The following is a 21,028-nucleotide window of genomic DNA, read 5'->3' as shown; positions in this document are numbered from 1 at the left end:
ATCTTAAATCAAAGGAAGTATTAAAACTTTAAATTCATAATAATATTTAATAGAAACTGGAAAACAATTCTGGCACTAAAGGATATTTTTTGACATATATGTATATTTTCAACCAATAGCGATTCTTAAATTCTCTTTGTTGCCATTTACAAAATCATAAATGCGGAACCCAGGTCTATGACATAATTATTACAGACTAAAATGTCTGTAATTAATATAATAATTCATTATCCTTTAGGCTTTTACCTTTGACAAGGTTGGTTTTTCTAGCTTAGTTTTAGAATGTATTTATTTTCAGCTTCTTTTTATAATATGCATACAGAAGTTTGCTAACAGCTGGCGACTGATACTACATATTATGTGTTTGATTTAGATTAATGGAGCACTGTTTGCCTAGTTGCTTCAGCGTGCTTGGACTCTCATCCCTGAGGTCGCAGGTTCGAGCCCCGGCTATACACGACGTACGTTTCATTCTATGTGCGCATTTAACAATCGCTCGAACGCCCAAAAAGTCGACAGCGTGTGTCAGGCACAGTATTCTGATCACCTAATTGCCTATTAGATATGGACAAATGATGATTCATGAATGTCTGAGACCTAAAAAGGTTGTCACGGATTATGCTATGGATTATTATTCTCACTAAAATACTTAGGAACAGGGGGAGGGTCTGGGCCTATGCTTCTACGGTTCCCTGCACGACATACTTGCATTGCATGGTAGCATAGGTGTAGGCCTACCCTACCACATCCTCTTGATGGGTAGAGAGGCTTCTCAAGGCAAGTTTTGTGGACTAACATTCCCGAGGTTTGCCGACCCAGTTCCTGGTCTAATACCTTATGTAATAGACGCAACGTAAAACCACGTAGCGAACTATTGCAGGGATGGAGAGGTGATGTCCTTGCGAGTTCATCGTCTGAAATCGATAGAAGGTGGACAGTGTATGACCTCCCACGTGACCCGAACCGTACTGGAGTCCTGGAAGTTGAGTGGCGTAGTGCGCTGGTTACAGTTGCGTGCCGTACACGAGACACCTCTTTGGTCCGGATTTCTCCTCACACGGGAGGCCGTGGATTTGGACCTCCTTGCTGCGTGCGGACGCGTCTGCCTATTTACGCACTGTTAATGTTTTCTGAATTAGTAGTCCTGACGTCGCTTGAGAAGGGGAAAATCTCCACCAACAGATCCAGGGAAACCTTCAGGATTAGCTCATGGCGGATCTTGAAGATTCCCTTACAGCAGAACCCAATAACATCAGGTTCCGGGGTGAAGTCCACTTCTCAGACGGTGTCCTCAAATCTTGGTGCAAGCTGGCTTCCACCCTGAGCTGGCTGACCAGAACATATTATGGGAGGTATGGGAGTGGTGATGCCATTTCCATACCCGACACCAAAATGGTGGTTTGGCCTTAACCGGGAATTCCACAGAAGATTGTCTTATATGTGTACGAGAATGTTTTGGTAACACGGAGACTCTAAGGAAACTGGTCACGAGGCAGAACCGCCACCATTACATTAGATTATATACACACGAACGAAGAACGTGTACCTCTAAGTAACCCAAGAACCTGTACAATATTACCTTAACATATACCAGCATTACTAATAAACGAACTATGTTCTAGGGACCCTTCAGCTTTTATATTACCCAAGAACGTGCACCCAGACATCGTCCTGGCGTCCGACTACTTACTGGGTGATGAGGACGTGTCCACTCCAGAACTCAGTCTTCTGGTTGACTACTGCGAGAGGCAGAAACTGGAGCTCATCATCGCGTCGTCATTTTATACTTAGCAATAATCTTATTTTGGCAAACAGCGGCTCAGAACCAGTTTTTTTTAACGCACGTTCCCAAACCATAATAGATCTATCAATGGTAACAGCGGTCTGTCAGAACACATACTTTGCTGGTACGTGTCAACCGAATTATCATGCTCGGATCATAGATCCTGTCTCTGCTCCTGAGAAGTTATGAGCAGTCGTGTCCCTCACAATACCAGGATGGGGGGAGGCAAACTGAACTGGAGGTGTCCCGAATTTGGGATACACTATCAAGAAACTGTTTAACTTGGCTGGGAACTGGAAATACATGGTTACCTCACATGGAGTGGGAATCTAATAGTAGACCATGTTGTCTCACTTTTTCCAATCTGCATATCTCATCGATATGTACCTCTGAAATGGAGGGAAGTATAAATCATATTCATCCCAAAAGTCAGCAGAGGTTGCCCACAAGGTGGCGTCCTATGTAGTTGTTAACGAGCTCAATACAGAAGTCAACGCTAGCAATCTGAAATCCCTACACAGTGGGGTATGAGGATGACAGCTACCTTAGTATCGGGGAACTTTGAAAGCATCTTATGTGAACTCATGAGAAGGGCTTTCAGAGTAATTAAGAGATGGTGCAATGTGCACGAGCTATCTGTCACCCCATCAAAAACAGAACTAATCCTATTTAAGCAAAGAATCATTGGACTGTACAGACTTCCAACTTAAACTCGAGGAAGAAATCAAGTTAGCATTGACAAACACCTAGAACATATACTAAACAAAGAAACGATCGCATTTTATAAATGCAAAAATATGCTAGACGTTGGTTGAAAATATACATATATCTCAAAAAATAACCTTTACTGCCAGAATTGTTGCCAATACAATGGTCATAAATTGCCTAAGATAACGGAGCCCGTTTGGTAGCCGAGATCGGAATTTCGAACGGTTGCATGAAAACAGCAATGGAGATAGCCCTGCTGTACCTCTAGACCACTACATACAGCAGCCCTAGTAAATAAAAATACAAGCAGCAAACGCTACAGTGAATATGACGGCAATAATGCTGCCCACGAGGCTCCGGAATGATGCGCGCTGGCTCGTATACGCTCATTCGCACACTTGCGAGAAGGGCAAGGGCCTCGCTAGTGCGAACAAGGATTCGCCAAAGATCTCCAGAACTCCAACATCACCAAAAATATCTCTGCCAGCAGTTAACCCGCTAATTACAAAGCAACTAAGTCTATGTCTCAACAGAACTAATTTCAAATCGAAAATTAGAGACAATTACAAGCCATTATTAGGCCAGGCCTAGGCGCCGCAGACAGCCCCTACAAACAATGAACAAACGAAACAACATGCAATCCTAGGAGGTCAATCTGTGAAGCCTGAGAAATGCCCAGGAGTCTCCTGTGCTTCTGGAAGGAGATAGGTCCTGTGTAAAGTGCGGGCTAACTCAGCCCGGACATTACACATAATGGACCTAGTAAGAATCTTAATGTGGAAACTTAGTCCACCAACCATACCATCTGAGGCACTCATGGATAAAGATTAAAACAATTATTCACAAATATCAAATGTAATTTGTAACAGACTTTACTCATATGAACAATCAATAATAATTGTGTGTAATAATCAATAAATGTTTGTTGTATTATTTTCTTGATTTATATGCTGTTGCTGTAGATCACCAGTCCATTAAACGAAAGAGTGTATTTATATTAGATTATAAATAGACTATCTCTTTTGATCTCCTAAATCTTCAATACTATCTTCATCAATCTGAAAAAGTTAACAGATTAATTTATGAATCTAATGTTTTAAATCACATTTAATTCGAAACTTACCTCCGGCCATTTCTCTGGTATAACATCAAATAAGTCATCCTTTACATCACCTTGTATCACAATTTCATCATCTCCTGTAACTGATGATCCACATGCAAATTTTGTACCAAAAAATTTTGCTGCAACTTTCAAGTCAATATCTGAAAAGAAGTAAATTTATTTTGTTAATATTAGTAAGCTGCTAACTAAATAGTATTTCAGTTATAGTATAACTATAATCAAACACCTTGAAATAAGTTAGCGTAATGGTAACTCACCAAAAGTACTTAGTCCTGATACTACTGTAACAGACTTTTTCTTGCCCCGAGGGGCTCTTGAAACTTGGACTAGTTTTGGGACATCTTCTTTTTTCTTTGATTTCAACATGCCTTTACCACCCCGTTTCTGCCGTTTCTTTTCTTCACCTTCACCTCCGTTATCTTCGTCATCTGTTTTATTAACAAAATACACAATATATCAGATTGTAATAAAAGCTTAACCTCACTTTGATTGAGCAAGTCTTACCTATTTTAACCTTTTCAAATTCAGTTGGTAAATTTTTTTCTAGCCACTGTTTGCACTTATCATACTCAGGATAATTCTCGCAATACTCTATTGGCATGGAACAATTTCCGCAATAAAGTACTTTTATAGGGTAAGAAATACCTTCTCTAGGACCCAAGGAAAGATCTCTGTCCGCCATGGCAAATTAATCAATAAAATACACAGAAAAGATTATTGCATATTAGACAATAAGTGTAATTAAGGTTTGAGATCAACAGAAATGTGTATATTATTAATATTCCTACGTAAGAACAATAAAAAATTACATTTGCACTCAGCGTTATCCGAATCTACTATAATCGGTTATCGGACGTCTTGTTATTTGACATTTCTTGACATCTGTCGGTGTCGGTTCACAGATGTCATAATGAAATATGACAGTTATAGAACACAAAATTTTCTTAGTTAAACCTTTGATGAACAAATATTCTTATACGTATATATTGTGCTCAATTTCTATTCATATCTATGCAAAAACCGTATTTTTTATGTTAGACATTAAGTGTATGGTATTTATCTTGTTTTGTGCTATGTCTTGTTACGTTTATTTTATAAGTATCTGTATCCTTTCGATTGTAAATTATTTATTTTAAAATATAATTTTAGGACAAAACATATTCGGTCAGGTCAATGACATGATTTTTTTCTTCTAAAAAAACTCTTCTTTGTTCTAAAAAAGATCTTTCGTTAAGTTTATTCACCATCAACCCATGAAGTCTTCATTTTTAATAGAATAAGTACTACGCATCAAATTACTAGATATTCGAAGTTTACTAATCTCCTCCATTACTATTCGAGATGTGTTTTAAGGTATGTGTCTTGTAGCACTCCTTCGACTGTGTGGCTGATATTAAAATATTTATTAATTTATATAAAACGCGAACGAGTAGTGCCTTTTATCTGAGGAATCACAACCGATTACTGCGATTACTTCCCATATCGCCCACTTTTGCTTATCGTCTTACTACTTAATGGATCATCACGTGTACCAGTTTTTTTTTTAAATTAGTGGAAGGAATGTTGCGTGGTGTGATCGCCTGTGTTCGTTTTTTAGATGACATTTGTGTGTCGGGCTCGAGTAGACACATAATAACCTTAAGACTGTACTCGACCGACTAGATACTCATCTAGTATGGGACGAACCGTCAAATTAACTAAATGTACACTTTTGCAAGATAGTGCTAAGTATCTTGCAAATATGTACCAATATTGAATATTGAATTGTGTGCTAAAGCGTGCTATAAATAATAGTTAATATATTTTTTGTCATGATAAAGGTTTATATAGCATTAGCTTTTGTAAATTTTGTAATATTTCTTATATAGCTTCTTGTATAGCTAGTCGAGCCATAAATACTGAAACTATGTAAAATAAAATCTATTGCAATTACATTTATTACCTTTACATAAAACAATTTAAAATATAAAAAGCTTATTCTTATTCTCCATTGGTTGCAATACAGTCCTTTAAACGCCGAGACCAGACATCAATAGAAACACTAACTCTTTCCATGGGAAAACTCGTACGTGCGTACATACGTACGGATTGTGAACAAGCCGTACTCTCTAAACTGACCGACTCTGAAGAAGTCGTAAACAAAATTTTACTGTAACCTCCCTTTGCGTAACGCTTCAGTCGTTGTTTCTGTTTTACCACCCTATTATTTTTTTAAATCTTAGTTAAGAAATTACTAGTAGGTATGTCTCTTATGGGCTACAAGTCCTAAGTCATCTTTTAAAATACGCAACATGGTTCTAGGTGTTATCTTTTGCTTTCGGACAGCATTTCTTAGAATTCTTTCCCTTACGGTTTTTTTGTACGAACACTACGAGGATGGCCAGATCATTTTATATTATAAACAGAGAGGGTGAAAAGCGCGGGAAACGTTGGTCGTGGCGGGAGTGTTTTTTCTAGTGAAATTTTTAAATTTAATTTAACTTGTATAAAAGATCAGTTTGTATATATATGTATTAGTTTAATTTAATTGTTTTGTTTATTAATTTGTGTATATATTCTACAGTATCTGGTAAGTTTTTATACTTTTTCCTCAAGGCCTGGAGTCAGGCGAAAAAATGGACGAATGAATGGGGGCGAGCCCCCGATATCCGGGGGCTCGCCCCCCGAGGTAGCGTGTAATATTATAGTAGATAATATATTTTCTAAACTGGACGAGTCCAGTGTAGATACAGATGTGGATCAACGAAGTGACCGAAAAAGAATGCGTCTAGAAAATTTTTGCAAACACTGCAACAAAAGGAAACGAAGATTCGATCCGAAGCGTCAGAACAAACAAAATGACTCAGATTGTTCGTGCAAATACCGGAAATTGAAATTCCCTCAATATATACTGAGATTAAGAACGCTCATGCTCTAGATAATTTTCAGAACAAAGTAGACTCTGCAGATTCTATAACTGTTAATACCCAACAGCACCCAACACCTCCATTAGACGGTTCTCATTCTCCAAAAAATCCTACAGGCCAAACGTTTTATGAGGCCTATGACATAGGGCCATTTGTAGTTCATGCGCAAAAAGTTTCTTCAGATACGAGCGTCGCTTCCCTGCACCCCGTCCAATTTGGCTATTTTCTCCAAAAAAATTCTTTTAAAAATATTAATAGCAGCATCAAAAGGATAGGCAGAAACCGAATTTCCATATCATTCTCAGACCACAAATGTGCAAACGAATTCATTAATAACCCTTGCCTGACAAGAAATAACTACAAAGCTTTTATTCCCTCATTTAATGTGACCCGAATGGGCCTGGTGCGAGGTGTTCCCTCGGAATGGTCGCCTGAAGAAATATTAGACAATATATCTCTGCCTATAGGCAGCAGAGGAATTATAAAAATTAGACGTCTAAATTATAAAGTGCGTAACAGCAACCCTCCTGAGTGGAAACCATCACAGACTATTGTCATAACTTTTGCTGGTCAAACCCTTCCTAAACATGTATTTGTCTGCTACAATGCTCTGCCCGTGGAACTTTACTCTTACCCTACTATTCAGTGCTATTCTTGTTGCCGATTTGGTCATACTAAATCTAATTGTAACTCTCGGCCCCGTTGTTACAAGTGTGGCCAAGGCCATACAGGGGACACGTGCAACATACAAGATGATGCCGCGTCTTGCTGTCTGTGTTCTGGTCTACACTTTGCAACAAACAGGAAGTGTCCAGAATACGAACGGCAAACTAAAATTAAATTATATATGGCTCAAAGATGTGTATCTTACGCAGAAGCAAATAAAGTGCATGATCCTGTTTCAAAATCTTTTGCTGATGTAGTTAGGTTTTCAAACATGCAGAATACTCCTAATTCTCCTGTCCCACCTGTATCGCCTTCCTCTCCCTCGATTCCGTCGTATAGTAGATCTTGAAGTGTTCTGTTTTGTTATACCCCAAACCAAAACGATTGGGGTATAACAAAACAGAACACTTCAATTTGATAAAGGACTACGATGCTCCAGCTTCTTCTAACGGGGTCGCTTTAATAAACAGTAACCTTAACAATAATGAAACTATGTTCTCAATCTCTGATGTAATCCAACTTTTGACTGAAATAAAAACCATTTCTAACTCTGACAACAATGTAACCGAACAACGCCGCCCAACTATTGCTTCCTTAGCTCAATTAAAATCCTCTTATGCGTCACGAACGCGAACAAATAATCCAGTGGAATTGCAGAAGCGCCATCTGCAATGAAAATGATTTAATCCATTTGCATAATAAATTTGAACCATTTGTCTCAACTCTGTCTGAAACATGGCTTCGCCCGGAACTGAAATTTCGGATTCCAGGCTATAATTACTTACTAATCACCACCTTATCAGCTACTATTTCCTGCACGAAATTCCCACTCATAATCTAATTACTTAATGACTCAGTACGAATGCATCGTTATCTACTTTCCTACATTCACTAACCATCTATGGCTCTAAAAGAAAAATAGAATAAACTATGTCTAACCTAACCTAACCTACGGGTCTAAGCAAACAACAATAAATATACCTAACCTACATTAATACCATTATCTATAATAAAATTAGATGTAAGGGATACATATTTAAATAAAACATTTTTATTCCAGGTATTATTCTTCTATTTATATGTCCATTATATTTTTATACAAATTTACTAGCACCGTATCATTGTTCTCTGAGTCACACGTAAAATTTCTAAGGAAATCTTCTAATCTCATCCCCCTGAACTTGTAATATACATATACCAAACAGTACTCTCCACACACCGCTGATAGATAATCCTGAACCGTAACGCCTCAATAGGTTTACGTCCAAATGAATCAAAATATTCACCAACTCTTTCAACGTTTATATGAATAGCCACCCAATGAGACCCCGGCTGTGAATCAGGGTCAAGATTGCATATGATAAGTGCTGGCACCTGAGCATACATCGGCAATCGATTTGAAGGATATACGTTGCTCTGGAGGCTGGGATGTATTCTACGAAGACTCATTTGCACTTCTAGCGTGTTCATACTTTAATACGCGTTTACTCCCCCACTCTTTCACTCTTTTACTGACTACATTTATTACTATCAATTCATATTTGTACCAATGTATTTAAACACACATAATATGATCTCAACATAAGTAATGAGTCTCTTTGTAAAAAAAAGTAATGAAGGTAAATAAAAACCATGTCATATTCGATTACATTATATTTTATTATTCTTAATATCATAATAATTACATAAGTGATTGCTTAACTACTATAATCCACACATACATTTCTGTTCTTATCTATTTCTATAATATTTGAAAACTCTGCGTAAACTACACAGTTAATTGTTTCAGTGAATGCGCTCTCGAATCTTACTTCCATTCTTACACTACCATGGCGTACAAGATTCCAATGCACATTAGAGTTAACCGACAAGTCAGGTGTTAAATCAAAAGCTAGTAAACAGTACCCATTTGAATATTGCTCCCTCGATATTCCATTACCTTCGTTAAGAAAATGTATACCGGTGCCTGAGTACAGGGTGTGGTATGCGCTAGTAAATACATCGTTTGGAAATGATAGTTATAACGCTTTTGAAGGTATCTGTTGACCATCTATATATAGGCTAAATGAGCAAATAGCAAAATTTTCAAAGTTGAAAGGATTTTTACCATAACTACCGTTGAATGCTGTATTATTCACAAAACCTATAATATAACCCATCTCTTAGGAACCTATCCTAAAATATACTTCAAAAGTAATGAAGGTTAATAAAAACCTGATAAGGTTATTCGTTTATATTTTCATATTCGTAAATATATTTTATTGTTCTTAATATTATAATAATTATACGTATATGTGGTTGCTAAACTACTAGATACACACATTTCTGTTCTTATCTATTTCAAAAATATTTTAAAAATGCAATGACTGTTAAGATTGCAAAGGGTATTTAGAGTGCCCTTTGTATTTATTATCCACATTTTACTGATAGGTATGGATACTTGTTCAAACATGCAGTCGAGTTGAATATCGTAACTAGATAATGATATCCATTACCAGTCTATATAACCCGATACTTGTAGAAAGATTTAGTATTGTGCTCTAAGTTCGACAAAAGTGAAGTGGTTGAAAGTTTGAAATAATAAACAACAATGGAGGTAAGTTATTTATATTTTTTAAATTTGGTTTCAGTAAATTCTTTAATAATTCCTATTTATTTTTTGAAACGCATTTTGATTTATTTATGTTATATTTCAGTCTTCATACAACCTGAAAGATGTGGAAAAATGTTTCAGACCATATAATTATTATAATTTATCTGATGATGAAGAAGAGGTTTTAAACATAAAAAAAAAAAAATAATAAGACCAATCGTTTAGATGACTTTTTTCTTCAAGAACCTGACCGGAAGAAGAAAAAAACTAAACTTTCTTTAAGTGTTGGCCGTGCAGGGAAGGAGGGAAGCATATCATATATATCGACTGATAAAGATGATGGAATGGACGCTGACATACTTGTGAAAATGGAATTAAAAAAAGTTGAAAGAAATCCCAGTGGCACAACATTGGAAAAATGCAGATATTCGTGTTAAATATTACATGAAAAACGATTCCAACATTGATGTTCAGATAAAGGATATTGTATACAATACAGTACACAACAATATTGTATAACAAAGGGGATATCCGAGGAAGATAGTGTAAAACGTTACAGTTTTAAAAATTAGTTTCTTCATGCTTCAGATTTTAATACCATATGTTTATATAATTAAGTAATGTTTCAGTTTTCCACTAGTATAAATACTATGTTACATTGTACAAAGTCAATCATTGTGCTTTTTGTTGAAGACCTTTGCGCATTAAGGTTAAAAGTGTGAGACAAAAAACAGTTGTGAAACGAATACATATATACAATGTCTCAAGAATGTGTTAGTATTTTTTTTGATGAAATGGATCATGAATTTGAAAGCTTATCCATTGATACAATTGAACTTTTCAACGTTTGTGATGAAATAGAAAGAAATGTTTTAAATCACCCATTTTATGATCAAAGAATGATGGTGCTATGTGATGAATTCGATGGGAAACTGTGAGTATATTTAATAATCATACTATATATATATTTTTATTTCTCTATTCGCATTTCTAACAGTTAAATATAATAAAATTTGTATTCGATAGGGTTGATCAAATGGGTCGTGGAACCAAAAGGAAAGCTGTTGATATTTACTCTGCTGACATCAAAAGAAGAAAATCTGGATCGAACATGCATCTTTCACGGTCTTCACAAGAGCAATCAACATCGAATGAAGGTAATAATTTTTACATGAAATTTTGCTGTATTTGTAATAGAAATGTTTCCAAAAAATATTTCGCTAATCATCTAAGGAGCAATGCACATAAAAATAATGTAAATAAAATACAACATTCAATAAAACCCAATGTTAAGATAATTGAGACTGCGTTCGGTAATAGAATAATAACCTATAGAGTAACTTCAGAAAATCAAAATGATTTACAGTTTGAGACACCAGAGTTATTTCTTGCATCAGTCAAAGATACGATATTTACAATAATAAATAAATCTATAGAAGATCATACAATTTTAAAAATAAATTTCATTTTATATGGTGACTTTGTTCAGGAGACAAAAAACATTAACAACACTTTTGATTTCCAATCAATGAATTTTATTGTTTGTATTGGTGATGATTTAAATATATTTTATACAACTCTCACGAAATCTCTAATAAACTATATAAATTCATTCGAGAGAAAGGATAGTGGGTGGAGTCTGAAAATTTTTTTACATTTGGATATGAACTTAAATCAATTTAACCCTTTAAGAGGAAAATCCTTTATTGAGTTACCACATGATATAAAAATAAAAAAAGCTGTGATCAATGTTAAAAACACTGATGACGCATGTTTTAAGTGGGCACTGTTATCTGCTTTATTTCCAATTCATAAGAATTCGGATAGAGTATCATCATACACCAAATTCAGTCATAAATTAAAGTTCGGTAATATTAAATTTCCAGTTAAATTAAACGATATACACAAAATTGAAAGTCTTAAAAATATAAGCATTAATGTTTTTTGATTAGAATATAATGAACAAAGAAAAAAACATTGTATTGTTGGGCCATTGTATTTTACAAAGAATAAAATGCAGACTCATATAAATTTACTATATTTGACACAGGGTAAAATCGGTCATTATTGTTATATAAAAAATATGTCACGATTAATAAGTACAATATTTTGTTTACAATATTTTTCAACATCTGAACGTTTAAATAACCATCAAATAAATGATTGCAGACATAATTGTACACAAATACCAAGCTTAGATAAAAATAAAAGAAATTGGTGGGGTGATATTGTTTCTGAATGTAAATTAAGTTTTGATAAATTTCAACGTAAATTGATGTTACCTTTTGTTATATATGCGGATTTTGAGGCTTTTTTAAGTCCCATCATCATGCATCATGTTCAAACGATCCTTCAAAATCACATACAATAAATGTACAAAAACATAATGTGTATAGTTTTGGATACTACATTAAATGCTCATACGATGATAAATTGTCTAAATATGTAACATATACTGGTGAAAACTGTGCTTTAAAATTTAAGGAAACACTGAAAGATAATTTGACAACAATTGTTAAAAAAATTGGTTTCTAAAAAGTTGCTAATAAAATATCACCAATACAGCAAGATATACTTAGCAAATCTAATCATTGTTATATTTGTGATAAAATTTTGTTTGGGAATTCAATGATTTACTACGATTGGTTTACTGGGGAATTTGTTGAATATATGCATTTTATTTGAACCATATATGTATTTAGCAGGATCTAAGGGTATAATTCTCAATAGGGGTGTCATGACATCACCAACAATTTGTGATTCTATAATATCGCAATACACAAATAATTGTGATGGTAACCCCAAATGTAGATTAGCAGGGCGTTTACCGATATTATGATTTACTAAATTGGTATCTGGCTCAAATCCAAGTTGAAAGCTCAAATTAGGTGATAGAGATAGTGAAATTATTGATGGATCCTTTATGCAACAGAGACAAACTTTGACACGGTGTCCTGGCGAAAACTAACTTTCTCTTTCGAATTTAAAGCAATAAGAATATTTTGTATATTATCATAGTTGGTGGCTGGTATATGGTTCTTATACATTAGTGTGGTCTCTTCGTTATTGATGGTAGTTTTTTTACTTATGTATATGATATTTTCATGATCTTGCACGGAGTACATAGTAGAGGGATATTGAAACTCAACTATACCGACCATCCATTCTCCTTCTAATGTAATGGCTTTAGGTAGTTTTGTAGAAAAATTTTATGTCATATTTCCCGGGAAATATTGTGTGGAACTATTGCTGAGTAAAGTTAAATAGAAACTTTCCTTCATTGTAGATTTGTAATATTCGACAGTAAGACCCAAGAATTAAATTTGTTAGGATATCCTTTCCATTTAACTAATACTTCCTTTCTAATACCGCTTTTACGTGATCTGATGATTTTATCAATTTTATATTCGGAAGTGGGGGAAAAAGTTATTTTTTGTAGTTCTTTCTCATAAAAAGTTCCTGTTATTGATTCATTTTCTAAATCGTTTAAAGTGTATACAACCCACGGGAACGATCTATAATCGAAGTAATGATAAAAATTTCATTACTCCATTTACTTTCATAACCTTTTTGAAAAACATGTTTGTATTTTGTAATTCTTACATAGTCACCAACGTTAAACTTAGGTACTTTGTTTAAACTTGAAATATAAGTCTTTTCATCATAATATAAATTCCGCCAAACTTCCATAATGTTTTCCATTTTAACATCACATGGTCTCATCTTGATACTAGAGTGCACACTGTGATTATAAGAACTAACCAAATCTTGTAAAATATCTGTATAGCGATAACTATTCTTATGTGTAAAATAACGCCACATTTTCATTTTCAATGTTCTCTGAAATCGTTCTACTATACTTGCCTTTATATCTGGATTATTTGTAGTGTAATAGTTTATATTTTTACGTTTTAAATAAGTTTGGACATCCTTAGATACAAATTCCGTACCCTTATCTGATTGAATATGTCTAGGAACAGTTTTAGCTTCATCAAAGATGCTAGTAAAACACGTTTTTATTGTGCATGAATCCTTCTTTTTCATGGCTCTAACATAAGCATACTTACTAAAGGCGTCAATAACACACAAAATATATTTATATCCATCATTATATTGTATGTAAGTTCTTAAATCACTTAAATCAGCTTGCCACAATTCATTAATATTTGATAAAATATATTTATTACGCGGGACTTTTTTTTTAACCGGTTTATGTAATGTATATGTTTCTTGAGACTGCAACCATTTCGAAACATCACTTTTTGAGATTTTTCCATTCATTGCCTTTGTTAACTTATTGACGCTGCTGTAACCGGCTGGATGTGATATATCATAATAGATGCGATGTAACTCTAATACGGGGTCCATTTCTCCCAATCACTTTTGTTTCTCAATTTGATGATGTGTTTAGATTGTGTTGGAGTTGAAGAAACCTCAGTTGGTGATTCTTGAATCAATGTTTTATCTTTACTATTAAGGTCAGATATATATTTGATTCTTTTCAGATTACCAATGTATGTTAGCGGTGTATTTATATCATTTAAAAACTTGGCGAATATTTCCCAACCGATTGGATCGGATCTCTTCGAGGGTCGTAAGATGTCATTCACTAAATCTATAATATTACTCCCTGGTATCTCTTGTCCACTAATGAAAACTGTTCCAATTTTATTCCATTGCAATTGATCTGTTTTATTTACTATTGTATCCATCAATAATTCACCCCTCCTCATATGCGATGTCTTCACCCGTTGGTCATTTTTTTTTGTGTTCATTGTGATTTATTAAAACAACTTACAAGGGTGCTTAGAATTGTACCCAATTTTTTTGGAATAAAGGACCCTCCTTTTTGTATTAATATATTTTTCCTGTATTCAAAACTTTTTCCTTTACTGATCAGATTACGATTAAAAACAAAATCTAAGATTTTTAACTTTTTTTAATTTTGTTTCTGTATTCTCTTTTAAAGGTACTTTTCCTTGTAAAACATTGTGAATACATTCACATAGACAGTTAATTTCTTGATTATTACAAGACTTCAATAATATCCTACGATGTTTGGGTTTTAATTTATGTAAAGCTGATAACAATTCCTTATGCGTTGTTATTCGTTGATACATGGCTCATTACTGACTTAGAGTGGCTGTTTACAAAGATACTTATACCTTTTCATAGGAACATATATTGTAAAAAAATTACTAGATTCAAATATTTTAGATTTTATGCGGCGAGCATCATCAGTGTTTTGTTTCAAATCAATCATTAAATAACCATGAGCTTCTTTAGTAGCATCGGTATATGAATCTTCAATAAACTTGGTATCTTCCGGTGAAAGTTGTCTAGCTAGAAATCGTATTTGTGTTTTGTCACGGGGATTTTTAAAATGAATAATATAACTTGAATTAAGTGAAATATCGCGCTGTCCTCTTCCTTGATGAAATAAGTTTTGGGTTATGTAAAAAACACTCAAATTTCTATGGTGACTACCTTTTGTAAATATATCAACAACTCGACCATCAGATTCCCTCATTAAGTCTAGATCTATTATAATCAAATGTGGATTTTTACCATCAAACATATGCAATTCCGGTAGTCCTTGGTGGTAATTTACTCCGGGTATATTATATAGCGGCTGCATTTCATCATAACACATGTTATTTCTAAAAAAATCTCATTACATATACTACTTTTATGCTTAATGAAATTTACAACAAAGTTAGATTTTCCACACCCACTAGGTCCTGCTACGATGGCAGCGAAGGGATGAATAAAATGAATCATAAACTAAGTTGATATTTAAAAAACAATTTATTTATATGAAATATACAAAAAATGTAAGTGTTATATCACAATATTAATGTACACGTTTATACATTATACATGTACAAAACAAATTTATTTTACATAAAAATTTACAATTTGTTATATTTACAATAATGATTAACTTAATTACATACTATTGATTTGGTAATGACCTATAGGTAACGTATCGATTTTGTTTCATAAAATGTACCGCTTAGTGTCCTTAAAAGATAAACACACCTTATTTATTTCCTATGTAAAAATTGTATGTTTTAATGATCTAAACCGATACATTTTACAATGCTTTACGTTTTTACTAAACAAACACGACTTATAATTATCCAACGTTAATTTTTTAGTGACACATTTGTTAACACCCTTCGCCTTAGTAATAATTTTATCATCTACCTGTAATGCATACATTTTTGATCGCAAACCCACAAATTCTGTAAAGATCTTACCACAATTTTCAACTTTAAAATAACCTATTTTTTTCTTATTTACTTGAGGAAAATTAAAAACATTATTTGGATCATAATCTGATGTATCGAAATGTGTACAAATGTCTGGCTTTATATCATTATAAAAGTTACTAGTAAATATTTGATAAATGAGACTGTCAGTATCTGTATACAGTAGTTTCAGATTTGAAGTAAATTTCTATTTCATGTAATTATAGTGGAAATCATACATCAGCGTTTTAGATATATCTAATATACAAAATCCGAGATAAATAGGTTTATTATAAATTAATTTCATTTTGTTTAATTGAATTGCAACAAGACTATCAGAAAATATTGAAACACTGTGAAAATGTGGTTGAGCAATTAGATCCCCAGCTCCCAATACTCTGCCCCTATTTTCCCAGTGGGTTAACAGTTCAACGTTAACTCGTTTCTCAATATTTTCCATAGTCTTACCAAAAACAGCGTTGTTCATGAGTTTATAGAAATCTTTCTCAAAATCGGAATTAGCTCGAGTTCTTAATTGTGTATTAAGGTCTTTAACCATGGACTCTGCTTAAATTTTAATATTCTATAAACTTTTAATAATTTTAAACCCATTTTCAAACATTGAATTAAATTTCGATAGTGAATGATATATTTGGATTTATTTTTTAAGTTTGGAATCAATCTAATTTCCTTAGCGTCCCCAACTGGTATATTTTCTGGACAAAGAGGTCAATCTGAATGTTTATCATGTAAATCCACCGGATACTCCAGATCTACTTCTAAGATAAAACCTATATCCGATGAACAACTAACATTAAAATCTGTATCAACACTAACCCACTCAAAACCACCTGTAGGTAGATATTGTGACATTGCCTAACCATATAGATTATTGGCATCGAAATACATTAAGAATGACTCTTTATCTTTCGCATTATAGTCAGACATGTAAACATTATTTGCTTTTGCATAGCGAGTGCTACATTGAGAAACACCACCACAAATTCCTGATTTAATAAAAGCAATCATATCTATATCAGAAAGTAATTCAATTTCTGTTTTAGTATGTTTTAACATAGCATCCCAACTTAATCCAGGTGCTGTATAGTAATGAGCCGGGTCTAAATCGTACGTTTTAATGCAAACACACCTAAAATTTTCAAATCATATCTGCTAACAATAAAACATCAGTTTTTAAATAAAAATTTGAATAATCCAACATATTTTTGCAATTGAAATGATTCCAAACATCTTTGGCATGGTTGTAATCTTCATTAGAAATAATGGATTCTGTAAGAGTACTGTAAAAGTGTGGAAGATCTGGAAGTTGATTGTAGTTTAAAGTATCAAAATCTTTAATGAATTCATATGGAAATACACCTTTTTTAGTCAGCCGTTTAAAGTCTTCTGAATTGGGAAAGCATTTTGATAATTCATTAAAATTTTTTGCTAAAGTATCTAAGCTGCTGGGTAAAAATTTTAGGGAATCCACAAAACGTAAAGTTACATTACTGTTATTGATTTTAAGAACCTTTGAAAATGACATGTATTTTTCTTTATTTTGTGGGAGAACTTCTACCTGACCTTCATCAAAGTTTAAGGCATGTACGATAAAATGTGCATCATAATGACTTAAATTGTGCAAGAAGACTGGTATAGTGTAAGGTACTCTAAATTTTTCTGAACAAACTTTATGTATGACCCCAACAAATTCCCCAGTAAACCAATCGTAGTAAATCATTGAATTCCCACACAAAATTTTATCACAAATATAACAATGATTAGATTTGCTAAGTATATCTTGCTGTATTGGTGATATTTTATTAGCAACTTTTTAGAAACCAATTTTTTAACAATTGTTGTCAAATTATCTTTCAGTGTTTCCATAAATTTTAAAGCACAGTTTTCACCAGTATATGTTACATATTTAGACAATTTATCATCGTATGAGCATTTAATGTAGTATCCAAAACTATACACATTATGTTTTTGTACATTTATTGTATGTGATTTTGAAGGATCGTTTGAACATGATGCTAAGGGACTTAAAAAAGCCTCAAAATCCGCATACATAACAAAAGGTAACATCAATTTACGTTGCAATTTATCAAAACTTAATTTACATTCAGAAACAATATCACCCCACCAATTTCTTTTATTTTTATCTAAGCTTGGTATTTGTGTACAAATATGTCTGCAATCATTTATTTGATGGTTATTTAAACGTTCAGATGTTGAAAAATAATGTAAACAAAAGTCACATAGATATATAGCTTCCTTGGATTTCGAAACTTGACTAATCGTGACATATTTTTTATATAACAATAATGACCGATTTTACCCTGTGTCAAATATAGTAAATTTATATGAGTCTGCATTTTATTCTTTGTAAAATACAATGGCCCAACAATACAATGATTTTTTCTTTGTTCATTATATTCTAACCCAAAAACATTAATGCTTATATTATTAAGACTTTCAATTTTAAACTTAATGCGCAAAGGTCTTCAACAAAAAGCACAATGATTGACTTTGTACAATGTAACATAGTATTTATACTAGTGGAAAACTGAAACATTACTTAATTATATAAACATATGGTATTAAAATCTGAAGCATGAAGAAACTAATTTTTAAAACTGTAACGTTTTACACTATCTTCCTCGGATATCCCCTTTGTTATACAATATTGTTGTGTACTGTGTTGTATACAATATCCTTTATCTGAACATCAATGTTGGAATCGTTTTTCATGTAATATTTAACACGAATATCTGCATTTTTCCAATGTTGTGCCACTGGGATTTCTTTCAACTTTTTTTAATTCCATTTTCACAAGTATGTCAGCGTCCATTCCATCATCTTTATCAGTCGATATATATGATATGCTTCCCTCCTTCCCTGCACGGCCAACACTTAAAGAAAGTTTAGTTTTTTTCTTCTTCCGGTCAGGTTCTTGAAGAAAAAAGTCATCTAAACGATTGGTCTTATTATTTTTTTTTTTTTATGTTTAAAACCTCTTCTTCATCATCAGATAAATTATAATAATTATATGGTCTGAAACATTTTTCCACATCTTTCAGGTTGTATGAAGACTGGAATATAACATAAATAAATCAAAATGCGTTTCAAAAAATAAATAGGAATTATTAAAGAATTTACTAAAACCAAATTTAAAAAATATAAATAACTTACCTCCATTGTTGTTTATTATTTCAAACTTTCAACCACTTCACTTTTGTCGAACTTAGAGCACAATACTAAATCTTTCTACAAGTATCGGGTTATATAGACTGGTAATGGATATCATTATCTAGTTACGATATTCAACTCGACTGCATGTTTGAACAAGTATCCATACCTATCAGTAAAATGTGGATAATAAATACAAAGGGCACTCTAAATACCCTTTGCAATCTTAACAGTCATTGCATTTTTAAAATATTTTTGAAATAGATAAGAACAGAAATGTGTGTATCTAGTAGTTTAGCAACCACATATACGTATAATTATTATAATATTAAGAACAATAAAATATATTTACGAATATGAAAATATAAACGAATAACCTTATCAGGTTTTTATTAACCTTCATTACTTTTGAAGTATATTTTAGGATAGGTTCCTAAGAGATGGGTTATATTATAGGTTTTGTGAATAATACAGCATTCAACGGTAGTTATGGTAAAAATCCTATCAACTTTGAAAATTTTGCTATTTGCTCATTTAGCCTATATATAGATGGTCAACAGATACCTTCAAAAGCGTTATAACTATCATTTCCAAACGATGTATTTACTAGCGCATACCACACCCTGTACTCAGGCACCGGTATACATTTTCTTAACGAAGGTAATGGAATATCGAGGGAGCAATATTCAAATGGGTACTGTTTACTAGCTTTTGATTTAACACCTGACTTGTCGGTTAACTCTAATGTGCATTGGAATCTTGTACGCCATGGTAGTGTAAGAATGGAAGTAAGATTCGAGAGCGCATTCACTGAAACAATTAACTGTGTAGTTTACGCAGAGTTTTCAAATATTATAGAAATAGATAAGAACAGAAATGTATGTGTGGATTATAGTAGTTAAGCAATCACTTATGTAATTATTATGATATTAAGAATAATAAAATATAATGTAATCGAATATGACATGGTTTTTATTTACCTTCATTACTTTTTTTTACAAAGAGACTCATTACTTATGTTGAGATCATATTATGTGTGTTTAAATACATTGGTACAAATATGAATTGATAGTAATAAATGTAGTCAGTAAAAGAGTGAAAGAGTGGGGGAGTAAACGCGTATTAAAGTATGAACACGCTAGAAGTGCAAATGAGTCTTCGTAGAATACATCCCAGCCTCCAGAGCAACGTATATCCTTCAAATCGATTGCCGATGTATGCTCAGGTGCCAGCACTTATCATATGCAATCTTGACCCTGATTCACAGCCGAGGTCTCATTGGGTGGCTATTCATATAAACGTTGAAAGAGTTGGTGAATATTTTGATTCATTTGGACGTAAACCTATTGAGGCGTTACGGTTCAGGATTATCTATCAGCGGTGTGTGGAGAGTACTGTTTGGTATATGTATATTACAAGTTCAGGGGGATGAGATTAGAAGACTTCCTTAGAAATTTTACGTGTGACTCAGAGAACAATGATACGGTGCTAGTAAATTTGTATAAAAATATAATGGACATATAAATAAAAGAATAATACCTGGAATAAAAATGTTTTATTTAAATATGTATCCCTTACATCTAATTTTATTATAGATAATGGTGTTAATGTAGGTTAGGTATATTTATTGTTGTTTGCTTAGACCCGTAGGTTAGGTTAGGTTAGACATAGTTTATTCTATTTTTCTTTTAGAGCCATAGATCGGGTAGTGAATGTAGGAAAGTAGATAACGATGCATTCGTATTGAGTCATTATGTAATTAGATTATGAGTGGGAATTTCGTGGAGGAAATAGTAGCAGATA

At 33.1% G+C, this 21,028-nt stretch overlaps 2 protein-coding genes across 2 annotated transcripts in view; one reads left to right on the top strand and one right to left on the bottom strand.

The window, feature by feature from the left end:
• Window positions 1-3,330: 3,330 nt before the first annotated feature.
• LOC123709713 (density-regulated protein homolog) lies at window positions 3,331-4,475 on the bottom strand. The gene is made up of 4 exons (XM_045661227.1): window positions 4,119-4,475; window positions 3,872-4,042; window positions 3,615-3,754; window positions 3,331-3,549 (listed from the first exon to the last, which is right to left on the bottom strand). Exons 1-4 carry the CDS (start codon window positions 4,294-4,296, stop codon window positions 3,505-3,507), a joined length of 534 nt encoding a protein of 177 aa, XP_045517183.1. The 5' UTR covers window positions 4,297-4,475; the 3' UTR covers window positions 3,331-3,504.
• A 5,791-nt stretch (window positions 4,476-10,266) lies between these two features.
• The window catches only part of LOC123709942 (carboxypeptidase D-like), a 35,149-nt gene continuing 24,387 nt past the window's right edge, over window positions 10,267-21,028 (top strand). The window contains exons 1-2 of the mRNA XM_045661569.1: window positions 10,267-10,713; window positions 10,806-10,936. Of these exons, the coding sequence (XP_045517525.1) occupies window positions 10,695-10,713; window positions 10,806-10,936 (150 nt within the window). The 5' untranslated portion in view covers window positions 10,267-10,694. The remainder of the gene's footprint in view (window positions 10,714-10,805; window positions 10,937-21,028) is intronic.

This window comes from Pieris brassicae, chromosome 5, assembly GCF_905147105.1.
Source record: "Pieris brassicae chromosome 5, ilPieBrab1.1, whole genome shotgun sequence".
NCBI lineage: Eukaryota > Metazoa > Arthropoda > Insecta > Lepidoptera > Pieridae > Pieris > Pieris brassicae.
This window is presented reverse-complemented; position numbering and strand designations above follow the sequence as displayed.

What these genes read in the sequence shown, in the direction of transcription:
- LOC123709713 (XM_045661227.1), bottom strand. Translation starts at nt 4,296, where the DNA reads ATGGCGGACAGAGATCTTTCCTTGGGTCCTAGAGAAGGTATTTCTTAC. An exon ending in ATTTGAAAAGGTTAAAATAG is followed by an intron (nt 4,043 to 4,118) that starts GTAAGACTTGCT and finishes TTAATAAAACAG; the next exon opens with ATGACGAAGATAACGGAGGT. An exon ending in ATCAGGACTAAGTACTTTTG is followed by an intron (nt 3,755 to 3,871) that starts GTGAGTTACCAT and finishes ACTTCTTTTCAG; the next exon opens with ATATTGACTTGAAAGTTGCA.